The 26,230-nt window shown below is 40.5% G+C and overlaps 1 protein-coding gene across 1 annotated transcript in view; it reads right to left on the bottom strand.

Annotated features, from left to right (window-relative positions):
- The window catches only part of LOC105920222 (dynein heavy chain 9, axonemal), a 211,752-nt gene that overhangs the window by 18,505 nt on the left and 167,017 nt on the right, over positions 1 to 26,230 (bottom strand). The window contains exons 64-68 of the mRNA XM_036142589.1: positions 25,350 to 25,498; positions 20,636 to 20,763; positions 14,834 to 15,061; positions 8,532 to 8,723; positions 8,196 to 8,387 (exon numbers count right to left, since the gene is read on the bottom strand). Of these exons, the coding sequence (XP_035998482.1) occupies positions 8,196 to 8,387; positions 8,532 to 8,723; positions 14,834 to 15,061; positions 20,636 to 20,763; positions 25,350 to 25,498 (889 nt within the window). The remainder of the gene's footprint in view (positions 1 to 8,195; positions 8,388 to 8,531; positions 8,724 to 14,833; positions 15,062 to 20,635; positions 20,764 to 25,349; positions 25,499 to 26,230) is intronic.

The raw sequence follows: 26,230 nt of genomic DNA, 5'->3' as shown, positions 1-26,230 counted from the left end.
TTCTCACCCACAACTTGTTTAAACCTGCCCATGCCGCAGAGACGCAGAGACTCTTCGGTAACTCTTAAACCGCCTAATTCTTATTTTATTGTTTAATCTATATTTTTTTGCTCCCTTTATTGTTACTTTGTCTTTGTTCATTTCATTTTCTCTGTCTGCGCTCCAACATAATTTTTTTTCCTCTGTCTGCGACACAACACTGTCCAGTGGAAAAAAAAACATCTTATTCCATTTTATCTCATCTTACCTTATCTAATTAAAACAGTGGGGCAAGATGCCTCCAGGGTGAAGGGGAAAAAGACTGACTGACGCAAAAAAGCAAAGACAGAGGAGATCTCTAAGGGTTGCCCCTTTCCAGCTTATACCTGTTTGTGCTTTTTCACAGCACTGTACGTCACTGTATAGCATTGTAAGACATATTACTCAATAATTTGATAACCAGCGGGTTTTTTTAATCTCAGGCCAGTTGTTTCTTCAATAGAACTGCTGACAAAGTACAAGCACAGGACCACAGAAATGAAGGGGCGATGTTCAAACAATCAAATGACAGGCAGCAGATGACTACCAAGGAGGAGCAAATGCTGCATTTTCCATCTGCTGCTTCGTAATGAAACAGCATGCTTTTAAACTGAGTGCTAAGTAAAAGTTAAATAGAAAAAGGAAGTGCCTATATGGTGCACTGCATTAAAAAAGTCCTCTAATGTAAGGATAAAAGTTCAAGAAACCACCTGGCTTTTAGTACAGGATCTCTTTGTAGTCGCTCCTTTGATCTCTTTAATCCTCCCTGTAGAACTTCTACTGATAGTAGTTAGTGTTTAATGTTTAAAGGAACTAAAAATGTTTAGACTGGATGTTCTCCTATGTGCTTGTCCAACCCTCGGCTTTGCAGAGTTTACCCAGATGGTTATGAGGCAAATGATGGCCTTTAAGACCTAAAGGCTTGTAAAGCCCCTGTTCGTTGGGCAAACTCCACCCTTACTCAGCCTCAACCTGGTTGTGTTGTGACAGCCAAGAGTAAAAAAGCTGCAGTTCCTCCCTCCAGAGCAACTTAATACATCTGTATGTGTTCACTGAGCAGTGCACGGACTAAGGGGAAATTAAATCCAAATCAAACATCCCACTCCTTTTTCCTCTCTCCTTAAAACGTACGGGAGGAATCTGAGCTGATTATTGCTCACATATTACATCATCGTGGGCCACAGCGCACACAAATTGTAACTCCTCCTAATTAAATCCTGTCAATTGAGGTTTGTGTTCAGTGATAAATAAAGGTGCAGGACAGAAACACAAAACGCATGCTTAGGTGAAGCAGCAACCAGACAGTAGCAGGATTCCTTACCATTCTTGGCTACACAGGTTTAAAACTCAAAGTAAAATCAAAGTAAAATGTAGCAAACCTAGGTTAACCAAATTCCATTTTTCTTACGAATATAAATGTGACCGGTCAACTGTAGAACCTAATTTTGCTGCAACTCCAGTTTTAAAGCTGAAAGGTGAACCTTCGTCCCAGTTCTACGTCTTTTAAAGAAGAATCAAGAATCTTCATTGTCATTACGTGTTACCATAATGACATTTTTATTGAGACAGACACGGGCTAATAATGCACACAGGTTACACATAACACGCAAAATCAACAACACAATTGCTTTTGATAGCACCTGCCAACAATGTTCCCTGAGGGATTTAAGCGTGCAAATAGTCGTTAGCAGCTGATGGACTCACTTTATCTACAATATTGTGCAACAAATCTAGTTGCAGAATTGTGCAGTTTTCATCGATGTCTTAACAGTACCTGGAAGACTGAAGTGTGTGAATACACATTTTCAAGTGAGAGACAGTATAATAAGTGATTCTCATTGGATTCCAAAACCTTGTAACCAGTAGTGTGTTTGTATGTGACAGTCTGTGAACTGGGCTGGCAGTTTATTTTTAGCAGGGGGCGATAGCCTTCACAGCTTTTTTAAGTCTGTTAGTTCTTGATTTAATGTTCCTAAAATGTTTCACTGATGGAAGTGGGTCAAACAGTACATTGCCCGGGTGGGTATGATTGGTGGCAATGTGTCTGGACCTTTTCTGGACTTGTGCTGCATAGACAGTATCTACGTCTTGTAGACGGCATCCCACAATCCCCTGTGCTGTCTTCACCACCCATGCCAAATCCTTCCTCTTATGCAGTCCGTTTCAGTTTCCTGACAAAGATGAGTGTTTTTTACCAGGTGGGAGGTGTTCACAGTCCAGGAGAGGTCTGCAGAGATGTGAATACCAAGGAACCTTATGCTGTCCACTCACTCCACCACCTCCCCCTCTATGCAGAGAGGAGCATGTTCAGTCTTCCTGGACCTCCTGTAGTCCTCTAAGTCCTCCTTGGTTTTGCTGGTGTTCAGGATCAGGTTGTTCCTGAAGCACCACTGTGTCAGATTGTGGACCTCCTCTCTGTAGTGGGTCTCATCATTGTTGGAAAACAGACCCACCACAGTGGTGTTGTCCACAAACTTCACAACCATGTTTGTGGGATGGATACACAAACATGGTTGTGTATCCAGTGGATCATGGCTGAAGAGGCTGAGGAGAGCAGGGCTGAGGACACAACCCTGTGGTGTTCCAGTGTTGCGGATCAGTGGGGCAGATGTGAGTTTCCCTATCCTCACCACCCGGGCCTGTTGGTGAGGAAGTAACTGATCCAGGAGCAGAGCAGTGGAGAGAATCCCAGGTTGTGGAGCTTCAGGGCCAGCATGTCCTGGAGCACAGCGGTAAAGGCTGAGCTAAAGTCCACAAATAGCATCCTAACATAGGTGTAGGGATGCTGGAGATCAGTCAGAGCTGTGTGAAGTGCCAGCGAGACAGCATCCTCTATGGCAGGGGTCACCAACCTTCTTGAAACTGAGAGCTAGTTCATTGGTACAGAGTCATACAAAGGGCTACCAGTACTGACGTTTGAACTAAAAACAGTCAGAGCTCACCTTTATGTAAAATAAACTAAGTTTTCACACTTTGATATAGATATTGTAATTTAAAATCTATATAAATGAAAGTGTGAATAAACAGGAAGAGTAATAAAGGTTAAAATAAAGTTTTAGATGAAGCTCACTGGTGGATTGCGCCCTTTTTTTAAAACAGGCTCCTGGGCTCTGGGGTTGGTGACCCATGCTCTACGGAGTGATTCTCCCTGTAGGTGAATGGCAGGCTGTCCAGGCCAGCAAGGTTGGTGTCTGTGATGCATTTCAGGATGATCCTCTCAAGGCACTTCATGATGACAGGGATCAGGGCAACAGGAGGGTTGTCAATGAGGCAGGCAATGCTTGTTTTTGTTTCTTTTTATTTGGGGAAAAGGCACAATGATGGAGATGTTGACCTTCTTTAAGGTCATTTGGTGCAGCTGCAGGACAAGGGGCTGATGCTGCACCTCTTGCTGAGGAAGACTTTCTGCTGCTTGGATAGTTGAAGCATGCAAATAAGTTGATTAAGATGTCAGGGAGAGTTGTGTCATTACTGAGCTGCTGATTGCTGTGTTGTCCATGGGTGGTAACATAAATATGTGTCCAGAGAAAAAGTTGGAGTTTTAAAAGGGTTTATTACAAACACAAGAAGATTCCACAGACAAACCAGAGCACCCTTTAACCAAATCCCTTAAGCCAGCCCATACCAGTGTGGGCTGCTAGCGGCGGGGCTTAGATTAGGCCAAAAACAAAAAAAAAAATTTAATTCTTGAAAAAAAGAGATGCTTTAAAGTTTCTAAAACAAGTCATTATTGTTTTCATACCAATGTTTTGGTTTTACAGCACTTTCATCTGGGATTGGAAGCGCTGACATTTTGGATGCGCTTTCAGTTAAAGTTCCAGTCTGTAAGATTTTCATACCGGGGCACCACTTAGAGGTAGTAATGAATCACAAACAACCTCCTGTTAAGCGCTTAATAACTACTACAGAAGCCATGGAGTGTCATAAATGTCAAAATGTAAACACGGCCTCAATGTATTTGGTAGCAGGTTACTGCAAATAGCTAATGGCTATGGTCATTGTCTGAAATGGTTTTTGGTAATGTCGCCAAGTCCGCTTGTTTTTTCTAAAGTCGCTTGCAATTGAGTCACGTTTTTGGGCTCATTTCTGAATGTGCAGTTGCTTATTTGGGGTCCAATATAAGCAACTATAGACACAAGTAAATAGTCCCACTTCTGCTGTTGCACTAGAGACAGTGAACGGGCCGGCTAATATCTCACCACGTACACATATATGTCTCTGTCCATGTAGAGAGAGACAAACAAATTAGCTATTAGTTATTGCTGCTGAAGTGGTCCTCGATGTGCTGATTGTATCTGTGGTTTGCCTTCTGGATGCCTTATTTCAGCTCACTACAGCCTCGCTGTGGGGCCAGTCTGTCCCTTGATCTGAATGCTGTATCCCAGGCCTTCAGCAGGGAGCGCACTGTGCTGTCTACTCATGGTTTCTGGTAAGGAAGCACTGGTAGTCTTGTGGGCAGGACAGCATCAGTGAAGAAGTGAATATAGGACAGCAAATATGATGTATAATCCTCGAGATCAGCACCCTCTTTAAAAAAAAAAAAAAAAAAACAAGTCTGTGTGTTCAAAGCAGTCCTGAAAAGCTGATCAGGACTCTTCAGTCCAGATCTGAATGGTTTTGACAAAAGGTCTGGTTCTGCAGATCTGTGCAGACGTCTTCTTCTGCACATCCACCTGTTTCTAGGCCTCAGAGGCAGAAGGAAGGCAGCCTCTGTTGTCCGCTGCAGTTCGAACAGAATAAAGTCTGGTTATGGCGGATGCTATGACTTTTTTAACCACAGTTCAAATACCTCTCCTCTCCCATTTTGGATTACAGGTTGGAGTGGTGATAACACAAATGAAAACAGCCTCTCATATATTTTTATCCAGAATTGTCTTGTATTTAGCTCTGCTCATCCTCCTATCAACTCTGACCAGCTCTGCTGTCCCTACTGAAGAAAGCTTTCCCACATCATCAAGCTGGCACCTTAATGTTGTTGGCCAAGGAATAGTGTGGTAACCTCGTTTCAAACAGCATTTTCCAAGTAGACCAGTAAGTTAATTATGTTCTGATTCTACACCCAAAAAATAAATAAAACTTTCCACAATTCTTCAAGCCATTTAAAACACTCTGTGGTGGTATGGCTTGTGCAAAAATTCAAATAGGACTTTTCATTGCTGTCTTTCAACAATAGCTTTCTTCTTACCAGTCTTCTGTAGTAGAGCTTTTGAGTTTGTCACTAATAGTTGTCTTAGATTGTGGGTTTGCTCTTGGAACATACTTGTTTCATTTTCAGATAATTGATGATCTGCGAGATGTTCAAAGCTTAGAAAGGGTTTTGTAATCTGAAGTTGCCCTATACTTCCCCAGAGTGTCATCTCTGACCAGTAAAGTGTGTTCATTGGTCTTTATGATGCTGATTGTTCACTAATATTTTTTTTTATTTTTTTTTTAAAAAAAACAAGGCTTTTATAGAACAACTGGATTTATGTTCAGATTAAATCGCGCATAGGGTGGATGTTATTTACAATTTGGTGAGCTATAGGCAGTAGAATGTGCTGAGCTTAATTTCGTGGTAGAGTAAAAGCAGCTTAATACACTTTTCACATTATCACATGTTGGTTTCTAACATAAAATCCTATAATGACACCAGTCTGCAGTTTTAGCATGTCAACATACAGCATGACGAGTTCAAGGGGTATTATTATTTTCGCAAAGTGTTATAGGCTACAGTATAATGTGAGGCTCCACTCCAGTCTAGTATACAGAATAAAAAAATCTTCTACTTTCATATTTAAATACTTTTCAGGCTTTTCAGTTAAACACAGATGTTTTCCTGTGTTTTTGTTGCTTTTATTCTCCCACGACTAAATACACCAGATGAAGAAACTATCTAAAGATCCATTCAGACCAAAAAAAAAAAGATAATATAAATGCAAGAATCCCTGTTAATGATACGCAGGGGCTTGCCGATCTGCCAGTTTGTTTTTTATAAGTAGGGTTAACAGTGCTGACAGGTGGATTGTGGGAGTTTGGAGGCTGGGTGCCTGATCTCATAAGGAGAGCCATAGTTTCCAGTTTGGGAATTTAATTGATATCTTGTCGGGAGAGAACTTTTTTTTTTTTTTTTACTGAATATTACCAGTAGACAAATCTTGTGTTGTACATAGCATAGTACCCAAAAGCCTTCTCATTAGTTTTATTTATTATCGATTCTGTATTGATGGGTCCTAAAGAGTGTTATATTTGAACTCTGTTTTTGCTTTTCAAAACTTGTATTTGAAAATATTCATTATTTTAGTAGGCCTTTTGAATTAGCTTTGGCTGTAAATGTTAAAAGGTTTAGAATTTGTTGACACCGAATCCCTATAAAAATACACCAATAAATAAAGATTGAATATGTGCAACAGTCTTTATGAGTCATAACAGCCAAGAGTGCGGATGTAGGGTTTAAAATGGTAAGTGAACGCGGAACAGATGTGGCAGTAATTACAAACTAAACTGAACAATAACCTTTTGATAAATGGTCCATTTATACTTACTAAATTATGGAACAAAATTGTACTTTGTTTTGTTTGCTTCTAACTCTGCTTGTTCGCCTGCCTGCAATCATTCAACAGCTACCGTGTGCAGATTTTGTTGACATGTAAATAAAAGACAAATACAGAATAGAGCATTAGTTCTGGAAAATACTCCAGGATTCATGGCAGGCTTTCTAATTCAGACTGAGTTTATGTAACAGAGCCCAATTGTTTTAGCAAAACCGTCTCTGTTAGACTGAAACTTTGTCTCTCTAAAAACAGAGCTTGATATTTATCAATAGAAACACTGTTAATAAGAAAACAGAAATGAGTAAAAATTCTGATCTAAGTTTGATGCCCAAAAGGAATGAAATGCAATGGTTACCATCAGGCCCGTATTAAGACAATGTGGTGCCCCTGGGCACTACACCTCAAAGCCCCCCCCCCCCCTTACCCATGCTGTCCTCCGGTCAAAAACATCAGACATAATCAAGGGGATTTCTGTAATGTAATTTACTAACTTACACAACTACATGTATGCATATGAGCAGTGAGCAATATTCAAATATCTCATTTTAAAATGTTGAAATCAAAAAAATCTTGATTTATTTATCATTTATTATTATTGTGACATCAGTGTTCACAAAATGAATAATGTATGGTCTTTCAACAATTTCAAGTAAATAATATAACAACTTATGAAAAATATATTTTTAAAGCATGTGTCATGTGGTGACCCCCCCCCCATGGTTGGTGGCACTGGCCCACTGGCCCTTATGGATAATCCGGCCCTGGTTACCATTTCCATCCATTTTCTAACACGTCTATCTATTTGCACTATTTGTACCGATCTCCAGCTGTCAGTGGGCGAGAGGCGGGGTACACCCTGGACAGGTTGTCAGTCTATCACAGGGCGACACAGAGACAAACAGGAAAAACAACCATTCATGCACACACTCACACCTAAGGAGAATTTAGAGAGGCACAGGGAGAACATGCAAACTCCATGCAGGAAGACCCAGGGCAAGGATGGGACTTGAACCCTGGACCTTCTTGCTGCATGGCAACGGTGCTACCCACTGCCCACTGTACAGCCTCGGTTACCATTTATAAAAAAAAAATATGCATGTAATTTTTTGCACATGAATTATGGTCTCTAAAATATCATCAAAAGGATTAGTAAAGGTATTATTTCCATATCATCTTACTGTGAACGTATAAAGGAATTGTGTCTTGCCTTTCTCGCCTTCTATGATTGATCACTTTATATTAGCTGAGAAACTTCTTCCAACCGCAGAACAACTCTGCCTGTGAGACATATTAATATAACTAAACTACAATCTGTAATTTCCCAGGGACCCACACATAGTTTTATTGGTATTGATTTAGCATTGAACTGTATACGTCCACACAGTGCCCAGGGAAGAATGATGGAGAAAGACCTATTAATTATAGCTGCTCGGTCAGAGCCATTTGAAACCATCATTAATTTGCAGAGGGCACAGCAAAAGCCCCCTGGGAACAAGTAGGTTGAGTGATCTGAACATTCTTTCGGGAGGTATCTCAGGGTTACCACTCTTTCAGTGGATGATCCAACCATATTTAACTCTGTTTTTTACTGTTTGCTGTGGTTTTGGAGGCTTCGTGTTGTCTAAAGGGTGGTAAAGTTTGGCTCACCTGGTGGTAGCTGTTGTAATCCATGTTTCCAGGCAAAGGGAAACCAGGCGCCAAGCACAGCTCCCCCTCCATCATCTCAGGCTTGATAAACTCTTCCAGGTAAGTTAGACACAGACGGCGGTCCCAGTCATCCGTGATGTGACCCCCGTACATGATCTCCCCGAACAGGTAGCGCAGGTCATCGTACGGTACCTGGCAATTACACAGCCATGGGATTGTTGCCTGGCCAAAAGCGCTTTGGGGTGTCGCACAAGTTCACGTTTCCAATTAAGACCGCAAGCGGTTTTCTTTGTAATCCTCGGAACAACAAAGCAAAGAAAATAGAGCGGTATCTACCTTAAGATTGGCCTCCAGATAGTTGTAGAGGACATTGATGGAAATTGTCAGGTCGCCAGTGTTAAAGGGATATGATCTGTTCCAACCTTGAGGGCCGAATTTCCTTCTCTCAGCTACCGCAGCATGGAAGTAGCAGAGGGCAAACCAAATGCTTTTGAACTCGTTCTCCCGTGCGCACATGTCAAGCGTTTCCTGGAAAACCAGAGGACAAAGAGTAAGTTCATAAGGAGGTCTTGTGGCACAAGATGTTACAATAGTGAAATTTTTTTTGTCTGAGAGAATGGTGTCTTACAAAGATGTATCCTGTAAATGTCAGCACTTTACTTTATCACGTGAAATAAATTTATGTCATGGTTTACAAGCCCTGGATAATAGGGCGAGCACTTGTTGGTACACACTGTATTTGACACACTTAAAGTACAAAAAGTAGTAGTGCTTGAGTTGCTGTTTTGCTGACAGAGACAAATTAGCAAAGACCATTAATTGTTAGGGGTGTAACAATATATCGATCCACAGATTAATGATGCAATTAAATCAATGCAAAATTCAAATATTAATCCATATCGTCATCTTTAAGACAGGTCTTTATTTTGAATTTCAGGCATGAGACTGTGCTAAACTGGTGATAAATAATTTATTATTATTATTTTTATTATTATTAATATTATTATTATCTGTACAAGCTGAAAAATGAATTAATTTCTCTCTCTCTCTCTCTCTCTCTCTCTCTCTCTCTCTCTATATATATATATATATATATATATATATATATATATATGTATATATATATATATATATATGTATATTTGTACGTTGATATCGATGTAATAGTGTTAGATTAGCGTTGTTCAGAAATCATAACAGACTTTGTTATGTCTGCAAATCAATATAACATGATATCCTGACAAAGGTGGAGATTTACATCCTGCTAGTTGTACTGGCTAACAATATTTGGCTTTATAAATATAAATATAGCTTTATAAACAGAGAAAAGCCTCCAACTACATCTGTATTGTTCTGTACACAGCATTTTGGAAAGCAGGCCAACAAAACAAAACAAAACAGTACAGTCCTTAACATACTCTACACGAATAGAGAAATGTCTTAGCTCTCCCAGAGCTGCGAGAACACAATGACATCCTTCAGTTGTTTCAAAACTAGTTTGTGAAAACTTGCAGCTTGTTCTTTACGGCAACTATTGTATGATTTGACAGAAGTTCAAAGTGGGTGTGGGTAGTACACTAACAAATCCTGCAGTGTGAAGGACCTATGAGGACTTTCCCAGAGATCTATACTTGAGATATTGTGAAGTATGAAACCTCTTGGCCTGAAACAACTTTGTTCTGTTCTTGCTACCTTATGGAAAGTAACACATCCCACTGTTATTGTTGAATATATACAAGCCTTTGGAGACATGATGCGAATGATTTTTAAGCACTGAGAATATATCAACTGGCTGAACACAGCCTTGAAGCTGGTATCTACTTTAAGCTTTAAAACGTCCAATATTTCTAAGGCTTTGGATCGTATCTCATCACCTGTTGTTAAAATTTTAAAACTCAACAGGTCAAACTTAACTGGATAAGTTTATCTCAACATGGATTCTGTAAAACACGCTTCAAGATTGAGAAACCTTTATTTTGTGCTTAATACTTAGAAAGTAACATTTCAATGCTTTTTTGGCACCTCAGAATGAGCCAAGCATGATAATGGAAACGTCTGCACTGATTACAAGGGCTTTTGAAGAATGAGAACAGACTTAATTTTACACATTCATTTTTGTAGAAACAAATAATCCCTATTTTTTGTTTTCTCCAGTCTAGCTAAGATTTATACGGATCAGAAACTGTACTGAACAATCTGAAAACATTATCAAATAATCCAGTCCATGTTTGACTGATAAATAATTTCATGCGTGTCTTTATCTGTGGCGGTTCGTAAATCAGAATTTCTCTTTTTGTGTTTTTGCTAAAGGATGCATTTTTCAAAAATATTAAACTTTTTTTTAAATCTATCTGATCTAAGAGTCTTTGATTTTATAGATGTGACAACATACTGCGTAACTCATTAAAAAATAATGAAACAGCTCTTAGTTCAACACTAATGAGAAGCTTGGAAACACATGCTAACTTTAGCACCACTAGCATTTACAGTTAGCCATCGTAAATCACACTGGTCACAATGGCTCAAACTGAATACCCTTATAGAGCAAGGACCCTTTAGCCATAACGGAAATGCATCAGGGGTCGCCATGATAAGTGCTGTCTGAATAGTGCAGTCAGTAAGGAATAAGGCATATATATGCTCTGTACTGTGGCTAGTTTTGCCTAGTAACCCCACAACATCCCTTACCGGCACTAAGAACCCTTAAGGTATCCCACAATCCTTTGTATGACATGTTATGTCAGCACATCCCCCTCACGGAAATCAACAAAAATGTTCGGAGAGAAGACAAAATTCTCTTTGCAGTTAATTTTCAGAAGGCTGTAGGCTGTAGGCCATGCATCATCCATGTGCGTTTCCGTCACGTAATGACGTCCGAATTCAACACAGCAGTCCGAAGCTCCTTTCCTCCCCATGATAGAGTTCTTACTGTTGACCCTGTGGAGGGTCAAGGAGCAGGAGCTAGAAGCAGGTGCTAGGAGCTGTTATTCAGGGTATTCAGATAGAGCCAATTTCTTTTACCTACTGAGTAAAGTACCTACAATACTCATACACAAACCACGAAAAGTAGTGGGCGCTTCTTCAATGCTTTTATTGCCCCAGTGTTCTGGGCTAGCATGATAGGTATTTTACGCTATTTAACTTGGTAACTCATAAAACAACGTATCTTTTTTACGTCATAATCTGTCTCAAACACGGATAAAGGCTGTACCGATGCGTGATGCAGCTTGATACGCTGCACTCGGCTCAATATCAGGGGTTCATAATTATCTCAAATCGGTGAGTGCTTTGTGAGACAGACTTCCAGTTGCTTTAATATTCTGTCAAAAAAAAGAAATCGCTTTACACTCCCGATGGTTAAAGCTTTTAAAAAACAATGTTTGTGATTTGTAAAATCTTTTTTTCCTGAGTAGAGAAAAAGGGAATTCTTAGTTTTTCTCCATAATATTGCTAAAATCTCATGTCGCTCACAAGAACTCAACCTTATACTATAGTCTCACGGACTCGATCTAACATTACAACCTTACCCATAAAGGCTTCCACAGCCACGTGTTGGAGGAATAAAAGCTGTGGGAGACGGCACCGTGATTTTGTCAAAGCTTCGCTGATGCAACCCAGCATAGACAATGAGTTGACTGGATAGTAATAAAGCAGGACATTTATTTTTAATTGTCACAAGTTGTCAGGCGTTTTCAGCCTCCAACAGCCTCGTGGGCTCATTATTATAGACAGGCAAAACCCCTCAAAAGACAAACAGTAAATGGCACTGTAATACACAGAGGGGGGGGGGGGGGGGTCAGTTAAGTAAGCATCCCAATAACCCCTGTGGATACAGGAAGAGTAGATTCTCCATTTTTGTTTAGCATGTAGCATGCTGAGTATTACAGTGAAGGCCTCCCATTTCCCCCTACTGCAGTGCCCTGGGGAGCTGACTGCTGCGATGTGCACATAGAGTGAATAAGTAGAGTGTGGGCTCGCTGCTGCACGCACACACACACACACACACACACACACACACACACACACACACACACACACACACACACACACACACACACACACACACAAGTTGTTTGAGGTTTAGTTAATATTCTGCACGGTGCTCCTCTGCTCAACACAGCTGAAAGAGATGCATAACCTCCCTATCCATGACCCGTGGACTGGAGAGAAACAAAATGCTGCAAGATTGTTGGTACAAACACATACACACAACCGTACACTGCATTCGCAAACACGCTCAGAGAGGACATTTCCATATCAGTGAATTGTCAGAGTTAACCATCTTGGAGTCTGACTCCCCCGGAAGAATGATGGGCTGAACAAGCCAACAAGAAATTAGACATCCATACAAATTCGGTAGGATTTAGTTAGTTAAGTTCTATATTTTTTGACAGGGGTCTGGTAGGAATGTATGTAAGGGAAAAGGGAAATGTGGAAAATCCGAGAAAAAGAACGTTGTTTTTTATCGGGCTTGGCTCTGGCTTTAGCTTTGCCGGTGGTCGGTAACTGAACGTTATAGGCACCCATTGATTAAGGCTCACTTAGGACACATGACCAGAATATTCTCCGAACATAACCTCAGCAGACCTCCTCGTGCCTCTGCATAAGGCGAGGCTTAAAAAAAAAAAAAAAACACGTTGCACTTATCAGGCAAGATACACATCAGCAAAGTAAGGATTGTGGAAATGGATCGGGACGTAGCCGAGAGGTCAGGTAATGGTGCGGGGGATGATGCATTGGCAGCAAAGCACTGAGGTAATGGTAAGGCTTAGATAGAGGCGAAGAACCGATAAGGTAGAGAAACACTTGAGGAGGCCACTGTAGCACACTGATCCATCCTAACTACGGAGGCTCCAGAATGGTCCAGGAGCATAATATTGTCTGGCTTTTCCCTGATAGCATAGGCTGAAAGTCGCAAATTGGCCTTATTGAGAAATTTGCCCTTAGGTAATCCCTCCGCCGCCCCCTATTACAACCATGCCAAGCTTTAACTTCAGCTCTGCATACATTTATGTCCTGTACAGGTCACAGCAAACTGAGCAACTGAGAAATGACTAACTTCTGTTTGTGGCAACACTTGTATTTTAGCAACTTTGTGAGAGTGAAAATTGGATTGTCTGCAGAGAAGATTTAACAACGGGGAAAAAAAACAGAGCCGCCTTCAGATATTTCATTGATGAGCGGATGGAAATGTCTGCTCAGATATGTCTGTCTTGTGCGGGAATCATTAAGTCTGACACTGTACCAAGCCTTAGTTAACAAATGCTTCTCTGGAGAGAGTTTCTGAGAAGAAAATGGGGATCCTGAAATAAGATCAGAAATCTGACTTTTCTGCCGAAAAATCAAAGATTCAAACGCATCAATAAAACCCTAAAATTGATAACATTCATGTTTATGAGTGGATGCAAATTTTTGAGCAGAAAAGTCAGTTTTAAGCAGGAGTCAGCAAGAAAATGAATTCTTAGATTTAATTCCACCCATATGTATACTTCTACAAATCAGAATGAATGCCATTTAAACTAGATAGAAATTATTAATTTAGGTTTAGTAGATTCATATCTTAATGAGTCATCATATTTTACAGCTACAGCCAAGACATGTCTGATGTATGCTAGACATCGACCGGGTCTCTTTACTCGTGTTTATAGTCGCTTTTTCAGAGCCCAAACAAGCGACTGCTCGTTCAGAAACGAGCCCAAAAAAAGGCTACTCACGGAATTTACAAGCGACTTTAGAGGAAAACAAGCAGACTTGGCAACAGTGCCAAAAACCATTTCATATGGTTAGCAGTAGCAGTAGCTAATACATGGATGACATGTTGACATTGTCACATTTATGATACACAGCAGCTTCCATAGAAGTTATTATGCGTTTCACCACAAGGACGTTTATAATTCATTTAGCGTACCACTAGACCAGTGTGGAAATCTTACACACTGGGGCTTTAAGTCAGGTGTGTGGCAGTAAGGAGATACCCAAAACATGCAGGACTTGGGTACTTGAGGACTAGGCTTTGGGAACCAATTCTCTAGGTGGTAAGGTCTATTACAGTTTCTTTAGGAGTCTGACATGGTGGCACAGTTAGTAGAACTGTTGCCTGGCCAAAAGAAGGTCCTGGACTCTTCTATATGCATCGACTTTACATGTTCCCCCTTTGCATGCATGATTGTCTGCTCTACTGGTACTCTGGCTTTCCCCCACTGTCCAAATACATCCCTGTTAGGTGTACTGGTGACTCTAGCTCCCTTACGGATCTAAAAGGGTAAGTGGGTATAGAAGATGGACTGGAATGAAGTACACTAAGACATTATTGATTACAAGACTGAAGTTGTGGATAGTTTTATCAGAACCCACAGCACTTCTGAATAGCAACAATTCGAAAAAGATCAAGGGTCACCACGCCTTTAGAAAAGTATTTTTGTTGATGTTTATTTTGAAATTTAAACTGATAAAACCAAAACGGATTGTTAACATCAACCTCTCATCATGTTTCCATGAACCCGTCAATCGTCTTGTGATCTAAATGTATTGTTACACCCATCTAAACATGGAAATAAGGGTTATTACTGTGTAGAGCCTTAACTTGAACCCTCACCTGACAGCTGAGTGCATTCGTGGCCACAGGCTGAATTTGTTACCTGGTTGAAGTTGTCCAGGGCCTTGTGCAGGTTGGCGTGCATGCCGGTGGGTGGCTCATTTGTGATCTTGATGGAGTTTTCTAAAATCCCCTGAGGGATGATGTGGCCCTCGCGGGTGGAGGAAGGCTCAGCACTGACGAACACTCGGAAGTTCTCATGGCTTCCCTCGGCATACTGCTCTAGAAGTTTCTCCAGGGTACCCAGCCAACGCGCAACCAGATGGATGTTCTTAAAGAAGAGAAATCAGGTAAAAGCATTAAAAAAATTATTTAACAAAGAGACAGCTGCTGATGTCGTATGCATTTTATTGTCCCATATTGTAATCCCTGACCGGTGTTCCTTTCTGCTCAGGAAATATACCATACTAAGAGCTACACGATCACACTGACCACTTTTCACCGACTACTCTTCTGAGTGGATGCTGTGACTGAAGGAATAGGAGTGGAAGTTAGCATGTTTAACACAATAAAAGTCAGATAATACACTGAAATTCAAAAGCCCACTTAAAAGGAAACATGTATTGTAACATGTTGACAGATTTCTAGACATACCTCTTGTTCATATTTACAGACAAAGAAAGAAAGAAAGAAAGAAAGACAGAAAGCAAGCAAGCGAGAAAGCAATAAAGAAATAAAGAAAAAGATAGAAAGAAAGAAAGATAGACAGTTGTAAGTAACAGTATCATTAAAAGGAGTACAGCTAAGTTGTTACAGTGTATCCTTTTGAGGGTTCAAGCCCTCTGTATTTAAAGGTACATGCTGAATCTGTTGGGAGCAGTTTAAAAACTCAAAGTTAAGGCAAGGGTCTACCTTTTCATGGTAGCCCTAATGCTGACTGCTACTATTGTGCTAATATAGGATACTCACTGCTCCTTGCAAGATTGCCTATGAACAATTTATGACCACTCAGATTAGGAAGTGTAGAAAAAATATTTTGACTCTTGTTCTTCTTATATATTAGTTCTTACAGATAAATCAGAATAGGCTAAAACAACAACTAAAGATTGTAAATGGGCCACAGAATTCTGATTGGTACACCTCATGGAAACGCTATGAAAGCATTTTCGGTTTATGTGTAAACGTCTTGGCTTAAATTATAGCAATATAATAAGGTACCTAATGCTGGGATTGCCAATACAATTGAGTTCTGTAATGACAACTAGAAGAAGGGAGCAATTAAAACGCTACACATCTCCTGTTCTTGACTGTCACTTTGATGTGGCACCGAATTAACTGGTACATAGCACTTGAAAAGGCTTTCTCAGGTTGACAGCATTAAGTGACGGTTCGTCGGTGTACGACTTATATGCATATTCATCTCCGTGTTACACCAGCTGCGGAGCTATAACACAAGCGCAGCAGAGCTCGGTTTTCCATCCTAACTGTCCTGACGCGAACAGGATATCCGATGACTGATAAGGAGTGAGCCCAGCCCCCACACATCTCACCACACAGCACTGCCCACTCCCTAAATCTAATTACAGCACTAATAACTGCAGTCATTGATTCATAAGCCGCTTTACTTTCTCATTTCCCTTCGCTCTCAGTATTTAATCTTCCTTATGATGGCTGGAGTAAGAACTCTTTAACAAATGACAGGGGACAACAGGGGGTGGGACGTCCGTTTTGCGGGACTCGGAAAAGAAAAAAAGACAAAAAGTAAAGTTAATCCACCGACTAAAAAGTTCAGGAGTCGGGAGCAGAAAAGGACACCAGTCAGGTTTCCTCTCAGTGCTTTAGAGAGTAATAAATGGTATACAAATTAAAAGTCTAAATTCAAGCGCTTTTTCATCAAGCCAGAGTACAACTCTACCTCTTGGCATGTAAATAGTTTGGCAATAAAGCGAAGCGACAGTAGAAGTGAGAGACTGCCCGAGAACTTGTCACTGTAATGAAAGCATTCATCGTGTGACTGCAGGGAGAGAAGACGGGAGGAATGGAGAAAGAGACAAACCAGCAGGCCACCAGACAAACAAACACGACAGCAGAGAGCTGCTTTTTTTTTTTTTTTTTTACGGCTTTTTAATTAACTTTCAGGTGCCGGGCTTTTTTTTTTTTTTTTCTTCTTCCCTCAATGTCTTCCCGATAAGGGCCTCCCAGCCTCTGCGATGGCTGCGCTGATACTACATCAAGGAGTCCTCTATTTACATAATAATATGAAAGTTGAATCTAAAACCCATTAGAACACACCACCGGCAAGGTCTTTGATGCATTGCTATCAGACGCAACCTGAGGGAAGTCACAACGGCACGTTCAGCTGCACCATAAGCATCTTCGTCGAGCAAACCGTAACACGGGGAGGTAATTGCAACACGATATTCCTCCTTCGCGCAGGCAGAAACAGATTGGTCAGGGAGCGACGCCGACGAGGATAGCTGCACAGCTGGGCTCCGGCACCGAGGAGGCGGCCCCCGCGGCACGGAGTCACTCAGGCTCCAGACTGACGTAGGAAAGCAGCAAACCGAGGGACAAACGGTACCGCCAACACGCCGCGGGCGCCAACAACTCAGAGCGCTGATAGCAAATTTACAAATGCGAAGGGTAGAGCTACAGTACGTGCGCTGGCATGGATCTTAACGGTTAAAACTGCTAAATGTTGTGCATCCATCATTATGCATTGTTAAGGTAACGAACGCAGGACGTTCAAAAATACCCGGAACATCCTTATAGGTGAAAGGAGGCCTTTTTAAATATTTAAACCTCTAAATGATATCAACTTCTATTTAAAACAGCTAACTTGCATCAACCTTGTTACATGTCATTCGTGGGAGTTTTTAACCCAATTCAAGCTAAAGCACCAATTCACTCTCTTGGCGGAAAGTTGTGTTCAACTCAGGTCACGATGGGAACAGTTTAACTTCTGAAATGTCAGGAAACTGCTGTCAAACTGCCTAAACTGCTGTTTCTGATGATTTAATCATAAAGTTCAGATACTAGCAAGAAGGTATCAATACAAGTATCTTGCAGAAATTGCTCCATTTTTCCTTTACGTTCTTACTTTGCAATTATCCACAAAATGTAAGCCCGCCTTGGGAAGGATGAAGGCTCCATAACGGATCGTGGCAAATTTCAAGAATTTACAGTCTCGATGCCCTGATGCTCCTAAATAAGTAAAATGTCTTTTCTGCACCCCAACGGCATCTCAGGATATCCCAGGCATCGACCTGGTGTCACTGGCTCTGGCAGGTAGCAGCATCACACAAGAAGAAAGGGACAATCACAGAATGCCTAGCATAATGTTACTGCCACAGGCATCATTTCAACTCCCAGTTATGAAAGCAGTGCCTCTGAGTTTATACACCAGGATGGTCGCGCTAGGCACGTTTTGGGACTTTCAGTTCTCTCATAAATTATGGCGAGCCCGTAGCATTCCTCTACTGGAATGCCTCACAAACCTGTATAAGCCTCTTGTTGCCTACAACGTCCATCTTCAACCACCAATTCTGAAACTCTGTCATTCGCCCAAATTGTGCGCAGGGTTGAGCGTGTTTGATTTTTTATTTGTTTTTGTGTGTCTCTGTGTTGCCCTGGAAACGACCGGTGATCTGTCCAGGGTGTACCACCTCTAGCCCAACGGCCGATGGATAAGTGGGTACAGACAGTGCGTAGACACGTCTCGTTGAATTGCACAGATACGCGCCAGCCACCCTGCAAGGATAAGCATGCGGGATGGCGTATAATGTACACTGCCGTACCCAAGGAAAGTGTTATTACTGATGACGATCATTTTAGATGACCAAATTTATGTCACACAGTGCACAGTGGACCAGAGTTGGCTATATGGCATATGCATTGAAGAGCTCGCTGCCAGCTGTTTTAGCTGCCTGCTTGTAAGGAGAGGGGAACTGTTAAATGTTATGTTGCTTCTAACAAAAGACTAAGCTTTTGAAGTAGGAAAATAATGTGTCCCATGTGTTTTGTCAAATCATAATTCGATTGTATCAAAACAGAGAACCAACATGCTAAGGTTGGCTCAACACTTCAGCAAACTGTTCCGCACCACAACGTCCTCCAAGATATGAGTTCATTGAACAACGTAGCTGTGTGAGTCCAGTTAGATATATAGTTTTAGTTAAAATAGTTTAAAATGTGTGTTTTAGATGAAATGTCTCCAGGGCATCACAGCACTATTTTTTGCTGCACTTCCTAGCAAAGCGCTAGGAACGTGCAACAAGGGCCTCCACATGTCTTCGCACATACGTTCAAAATAGAGCGTTCTTCATTTTTATTTTGTTTTTGGAAGATTCAGCACAAGGGCATGAACAGCAGTGGTCTTCTTCAGTTGCTGTTTTTTTTTTCATACAAGACAATTTTTGTCACACTGACTGATGTTGGCAGTGGACCCCTAGGAGGCATCATGGGAGTGTTTCAGTGGCAATCAGCAGTGCCCACTGTGGTGACTGGCAGTTGCAAAGACAGATTGGTCCACTCTATATTAGTCGCTCAACCTAAGTCTGAGCAGTTTTGAATTTCTGAAGCATTTTTGTTTCCACATACGTCACTGTTACACAAAGCAATGAAGACAGGACACTGGTGTGAGGTATTTTTACCCAAATGGCCAGGTTTTAGCAGTAAATGTGCAAAGAGGATGCCGAGCCGAGGCCACTCTATCCTGACTGCGTGGCCAATGTGGGATATTCAGCTCCAATCTGCCCGATTGATTGCCTCTCAATCTGCCCCCACAACCTTTCTGATGGGCTGCTTCAAAGTTTCTGCATCTCTCTCTCTCTCTCTCTCTCTCTCTTTCAGCCCCATCTGAGCAGAAGCTGCTGTTCAGACATATAATTACCTGTCGAGTAAGGGGGGGAACCTGCCATTGACCTGGCTTTCCACTGATGCAGCAGGAGAGAGAAGGTGGATGTTGAAAACCAAAGGGAGTGTGGGAAATGCAGAGGATGCAAGTCGATGCATAAAATATTAGATGGAGGGAAGAGTAACATGGCAGCATAAGTGTGCGAAAGAAGGAACAATAAAATATTGTTGGTAAAATCAGGAATGAAATCGGAACAGGACTCCTCTCTGTCCTTTTTATTTCGTCTTCCCTTTGCTCGATGCCATGGGGGTGGCTCTTGGCAGGCAGGACCGCAGACAGTCAATGAAAAAGTGAGTAGGAGGTTTGTTGCTAGGGGGACGAGGCCTTTTTAATCCTAATCGATTGGCATTCTTATGCTAAGGTAATTACGCAACTTTTTTGTCTGTGCTATCCTGGGTTTCCAGAAAGTGAGCGATGCCATCCCAAAACTGATTCCTTTTTTTTTTCGGAGTTTCCACCAGCTGTAGGAATTAAAAGAAAAGGGTGTCCCACCGAGCTTTGTCTGCGGCTCATATCTATCAATACATCCCATTAGAATTCTGCCAAGGTTTCCACTTAAAATGCAAAAGCCCGCCTTGCCCTCCAGATAAGAGAAGAACAGATGCAGCGGCTGCACATATTCTACTATATAATACAACGGCTCGTTCAGTTAGGAGAAAAATCTGCAGAAAATCCTATTTTTTTTTTTTTCTTTCATGCAGACAAACCAAGGAGGAAAGCAGAGATCCAGTCAAGCATGCAATGAAGAAACAATGATGATGAACCTGCACATATTTGGAAATTGTTTTAGGGTTTAAGCATATCCTTGTTTTGCTGTGGCTGCAGTACTTTATCATTTATTTCTTGAAATACTTCAAAATGTGATGTAGATAATTGGGTCTAGACAATCAAAGAGCTACAAAACAAATGTGTACTTCTAGCCTCATTGTGAACCCTTAACTACGTAAATCCACTGCTTTGCTGTGCAGAAAATGTGAGCATATGCTGTACCTGCAAGATGACCCAATGGCCTTCCCTAGCAGCCAGTTCGAGGGCTTGTTCAGCTACAACCTCTTGGCCTTGACCCAGAGACACATTGTGGAAGTTGTTGTTATCAAAGGTGTAGTCCATCTTCTTCCCTGGAGAATAAAAGACACACTTCATATTATTCACACACAAAAAGTTGAACAGAGCTGGTCGACTTCGACAAGTTTTAAGTCTCAGAAAGCAGCATGAGTAGAAGGTGTGTTACCGAGCTGGCTTTGTTCAGACATACCATATACCGACTATTAAACCTCTTGTTGGTACTACTTCTGAATACAGTCATGTCCTTACCATCTGTAGACTGCAGAATAAAACTTTCTCTCTTTTTAGACCAACAGGGACAAGACAAGGCAACTGGTCTGCAAAATGGGACCACTGGAAGAATATATTGGAAGAATATTATTATTTTTTTGTAGCAGGGTTGTCTTATATTCCAATTTTTCCTGACCCTCAGGCAGAGTTGTGCATTGTGTGAAGGCCAATCATAGAAAGTACAGTTCGTCTTCTTAATTGTCTGACGGAGTGGAGAAGGCGTGATTATTGGGGCGTGATTTAAAGCTTTGGGATCTGAGCACCCTGCGGTCAACACGTTTATAAAAATGATTAATGCTTTAAAGTCCCAGCAACATTCCACCAAAAGTTCTGACTGAAATATTGACACTTTAAAAAGGGAAGTATCGCGCTTTTAAATCTTTCCTTTTCGCAATGAAACCATTCGGTTGTGCTCTATATAAAGTGGAACTGCAACGGTCTGTGTGAATTCCTTGTTAATTTACCCCTACGTTCCCTCTGTTCTGAGGTGTGTCTGAGAGCAACCCGTTTAAGTCTAAAGGAGGCACTTCACACCTGGCCCCCCTCCAGGGGGGGCACTCCGTTTGGCCATTTTTGTAGTATGCTTGAGGACGGTGTTATAAACAACCGAACATTTTCACTTATCCACTTGTAGCTTCATCCTCCCTGAGCTTGGAATCACTCCAAGACATAATAGCAGGTTGGCAAATTTGTTAAGCCAGAAATCCATCATGTAGTTTAACACCTCTGTGGCAAATACTGTGAAGCAACTGTTCAAAAAACGTAATAGACAACAGAGCAAAACTCAACGGCTTGGAAACTATGACCCAAAAAGAATATAAAGAAATCTACACAGCACCAGGACACACTACATTAGAAAAAATGTTCACTTCTCGAGGCTCTAATTACAGAAAATGTATTTAAAAGGTAAAAAAGTCGAATATGCATGATATGCCCCCTTTATAAGAGTTCTGCATTTGTGGATGCCCAGAAACCTGAATGTACTGAAGCAACCTTATAAGGAGTTGGCAAATATTCTCCCATACAACACAACATTTTTTATTTTTTTCAAACAATTTACTGAAAAAAGAACTGTGTTAAATAACAGTAAATAACTGTTCAATGCTAATGTAACAGTAATTTAGTAGTATATGGTACAATGTTTTTTTCTCTTTAAGATGGTCACAGTTTACTTCTGTGTCAATCTGAAAAGCTGTTAGGTTCAGCCTCTGGGGGGAAAATGTATTTATAGAAAATGAAGACTCGGGACAGTTATCTACTGTAGGTAAGATCATAACTGCTCATGACCTCCTCATGGAGCGGCTCTTAAAACACAGATCACTAAAATCCAGATGCATCATAATGTCCATGTGGTCTCTACATCAGTCTTGCTTTAAAAATGTATGTGCATTCAGAAGTTTCCTTTTAAATGATCTTGGACTCAAACTTTAAAACTAAGTGAAGTGTCAGGCTTTTTCAGAGTACCATTAGTCCCCTGCAGAGCATACAAAATCACTTCACCTATCTAATAAAAATCTAATTGGTTCCTAATACCGATGATGAAACCCAATAGTCACATAATGAAAAAAAATCTCCTCTTTTTGGTTCAGGGAGCTGCAACTCATAAGCGTTTTCTGCAGCACAGACTGGTTACTTGTGTCTTTGAATTTACTGTCTGCTCAAAGTAAAGCTTTCTTGATGATCAATAACAACACTCCTTATAGGGGGTTTCAGAAGCATTGCCCTCACTTAGCCCATTAGGAGAGACTGGTGAATTTTACACAAAACGCCTGTTGCTCTCTGAAAAAGAGGAGACAATAAGCATCTCACAAATAAAAGTTCCCTTTGGGTAACAACAGCATCTTAGTTCCATGATTAAGTGAATCTAAATACAAATAGCTAAACAGAACGTTTGGACCACGAAACAAGCAACATGACACATGACGACGAATCGCATTAATGCAAAGAATACTGACTTGAATTTGCACAGGGACAGGGTTATGCTGACACAATGTGGATATCGCTTTGTTCCAGTTTGCTGAAATGTCTCTGCCAGCTGAATATTTCATGGAGCCAACTTAAAATACCCACACAGTGAATAGCTTGGGACCAGATTCAAAAGATGTCAGGCTGCGAGGTTCCCCTGTGCCACGTCAGTACAAAAGCTCCCACTTTTAGAATCATTTTTGGTCAAAGAAACCAAACCAAAGTGTCCTGCTGCCGTACACAGTATTCAAACAGGAATGTAAAATAACTCAAACCAGTGACATTTACTTTCTGTTGCCCCTAATACACCAGTGATGTCGCCTCATATATTTATGACCTTTAGTATAATCTGTTTAATCTACCCAGATACTGCTGTGCATTGGCAGGGACGGCTGATATCACAGCAGAGACTGTGTTGGGATCATTGTTTTCCTGTCTGCTAACCCGTTGCTGCTGGAGTCACAGAGGGAACTAGAAGTGCCGCTGTATTACCCTAGAATAGTATTCATACAAGTCAAACCGCGTCAGATTATGTCATAATCTTAAATTTAAATGTGTTTTCTTGGAATTGTATTTATCTATCAAATAGCATTGCATAGTTTTCAAGTTGGAGGAAGAGGAATATATATCTATATCTATCTATATCTATATATATCTATATATCTATCTATATATATATCTATATATATATATATATATATATATATATATATATATATATATATATATATATATATATATATCTATCTATCTATCTATCTATCTATCTATCTATCTATCTATCTATCTATCTATCTATATATATATATATATATATATATACATCTATATCTATATCTATATCTATATCTATCTATATATATAGATATAGATATATATCTATATCTATCTATCTATCTATCTATCTATATATATATATATATATATATATATATATATATATATATATATATATATATATATATATATATATATATATATATATATATTCATTCCTGAAGTTCTTACATAATTTTCTCTCAAACTTCTGAGGCATTCACAGATCAGATAGATTTATACAGAGATTAAACGTGACACAGGTGGACTCTAGTCTAAAGTACATGCAAATGTTACTAATTAGATGATAACTGAATACAGATATCTTATAATTGATTTCAACACTAAAAGAAATACTAAATACTCAACATGATTTTGGTTGGCACGACAAGCTTTTTGGAGGCATGTAATGAAGATCAGAAAAATATCACCAGTCACCATATGGGAGCATTTCAAAACCATTAAGTGATAGTCAATTCAGCTGTTAGAAAATAATATACCATTAACAAAAGATACAGATACTGGTATCGAGCCCGATACCAGCGTCGAGTTCTCATACCCGTACTTGTAAAAGCAAGCTGATACTCTGAACCAATACTAATGTTGTGTTTTGTGCTGTGAAGAGGCGCAAAAAAGGTACCTTTAACGCAAACATTAGATAAAACATTTCCAGACTATACATGATGCAGAATTCAAACAGTTTGCTTCAGCACAACCAAGATTGCAACAAGTACTCCAGAAACATACCTGAAGCTCTTACCAAAATAATTGCCGTTGTTCATCAGTCGTTTTTAGCGTTAAATAAAATTGTTAAGTTATGCATGATCTAAAATTGTATTAAGTAATCGGTATCAGTACTTGGAATTGGCAAGTAGTTAAACTGAAGTACTTGTATTCGGTCTGGAAAAAAATGGTAATGGGGACACCCCTAAAAAAAAAAAGTGTTGCGTTTCTGTTTAGCAAAATAGAACACAAAGTAACATTTAGTAAATGCAGATGTTCTCACAGTGTAAACAGGGATCTGGTTCAGACACAGTTTTGTGGATTGTAAAAACTGTACAGAATGTAATCAAAGATCCAGTCTGTACAAATTTATTCTTCACCTTCTGTCTCTAGTAACGGTGGATCTGGGAGCATCAGTCTGGGTCAACTTATATTATTATCAGCCACGTAGCTACCAATTCTGCCACTTAATATAAGACTTTTGCCCCGACTGTACTCAGCCTTGTTGCCCCTACTCTGTAGCCAAAGCATCCCTATAAGCTCCCTTTTCGCTTTTTCCGTTTGTTTTCGTCATAGGCAAAATATCTCCCGACCATGCTTTTGTCTTTTAAACTAAAGAGGCTCTGCTCTGGACATACTTGCCAGGTTATTGAAGCTTATAGCCTCTCTCAGCCATGTTTTACAATTTAATTTGCAACATGGCAAAATATGAAATATGTTTAAGGGATATTAACACTTTTGCAAGGCACAGCCTGCCTCCACCCCAGTTCTTCTACAGAAATCCAACATGAGAAATTGGTCGTATGCTAGACCACGGCAAACCTTAGAGTGAAATGTTATGGCTTACATCAAGCAACAGCATTACCGTGTTTCTCCACGTCCTTCAAAGGATCCACGCCAGGAGACAGGATGAAGAACATAGGAGTAGCGGCACTGGACTCTTCAAAGGAGAGGGCAAAGTCCAGTGATCTTCCCATCACATACTCGCTTCCCAGTTTCTCCTCTACAAAGTCTCTGCGGGAGGGAACATGGCTCAGTTCAATATATTGTGTTTCCATCTGTGACCAACAAAGTGCAGACAATTCACGAAATAGAATCCTCTCAGTGGAGAGACAGCTATTTAAAATCAGCAATTCGAGAGAAATGTGTTCGATGATCAGAACGCTGTTGGCTTAAATAGATAGTAATAAGTGTTCCAGTGAGCTTGGGTCAGTCTTATTGGTAAATGGACAATAATGAGCAGACAATATTCTACCTAAGAGGAAAACATTAATCACACTTTTTGAATTGGTCAAGAGCCAAACTAATGCTATGCTCGTTATTCCTGTTCTTCCCACATGCATTTTGTTGTATTTATTTTTTTACATTTTGTGGTGGCAGTGACCCTTAATAACAGTAAACAGGAAAAGGGAAGAGAGAGAACGGGAAAGATATGCAGCAACAGGGCCAACATTGGGATTTGAAACCCAGACGGCTCTGTCGGGGAATGATAGCCCCTGTATGAAGGGTGACAGCTCATGTTTACCTTTTAAAAGACACTGCCACTGTTCAGTAGAAGGTCCAACCGAGACCGCACTTCCTGCAGCAGCTCAAGACGCAAAACTTTTCTACACTGCCGTTATTCAGCCTGTCCTGTGTTCGTTCCTCACTGTGTGATGTGGCTCATCCGCAAAACAGGTCCAAACTACAATCAACAATTAGGACTGACTCTGAAAAGTTCTAATTGCTGAGGACTGTTTAGCCAAA

The sequence above is a fragment of the Fundulus heteroclitus genome, chromosome 10 (assembly GCF_011125445.2).
Source record: "Fundulus heteroclitus isolate FHET01 chromosome 10, MU-UCD_Fhet_4.1, whole genome shotgun sequence".
NCBI classification, from domain to species: Eukaryota; Metazoa; Chordata; class Actinopteri; order Cyprinodontiformes; family Fundulidae; genus Fundulus; species Fundulus heteroclitus.
The sequence above is the reverse complement of the archived record's forward strand: the minus strand, read 5'-3'. Positions and strand labels throughout refer to the sequence as shown.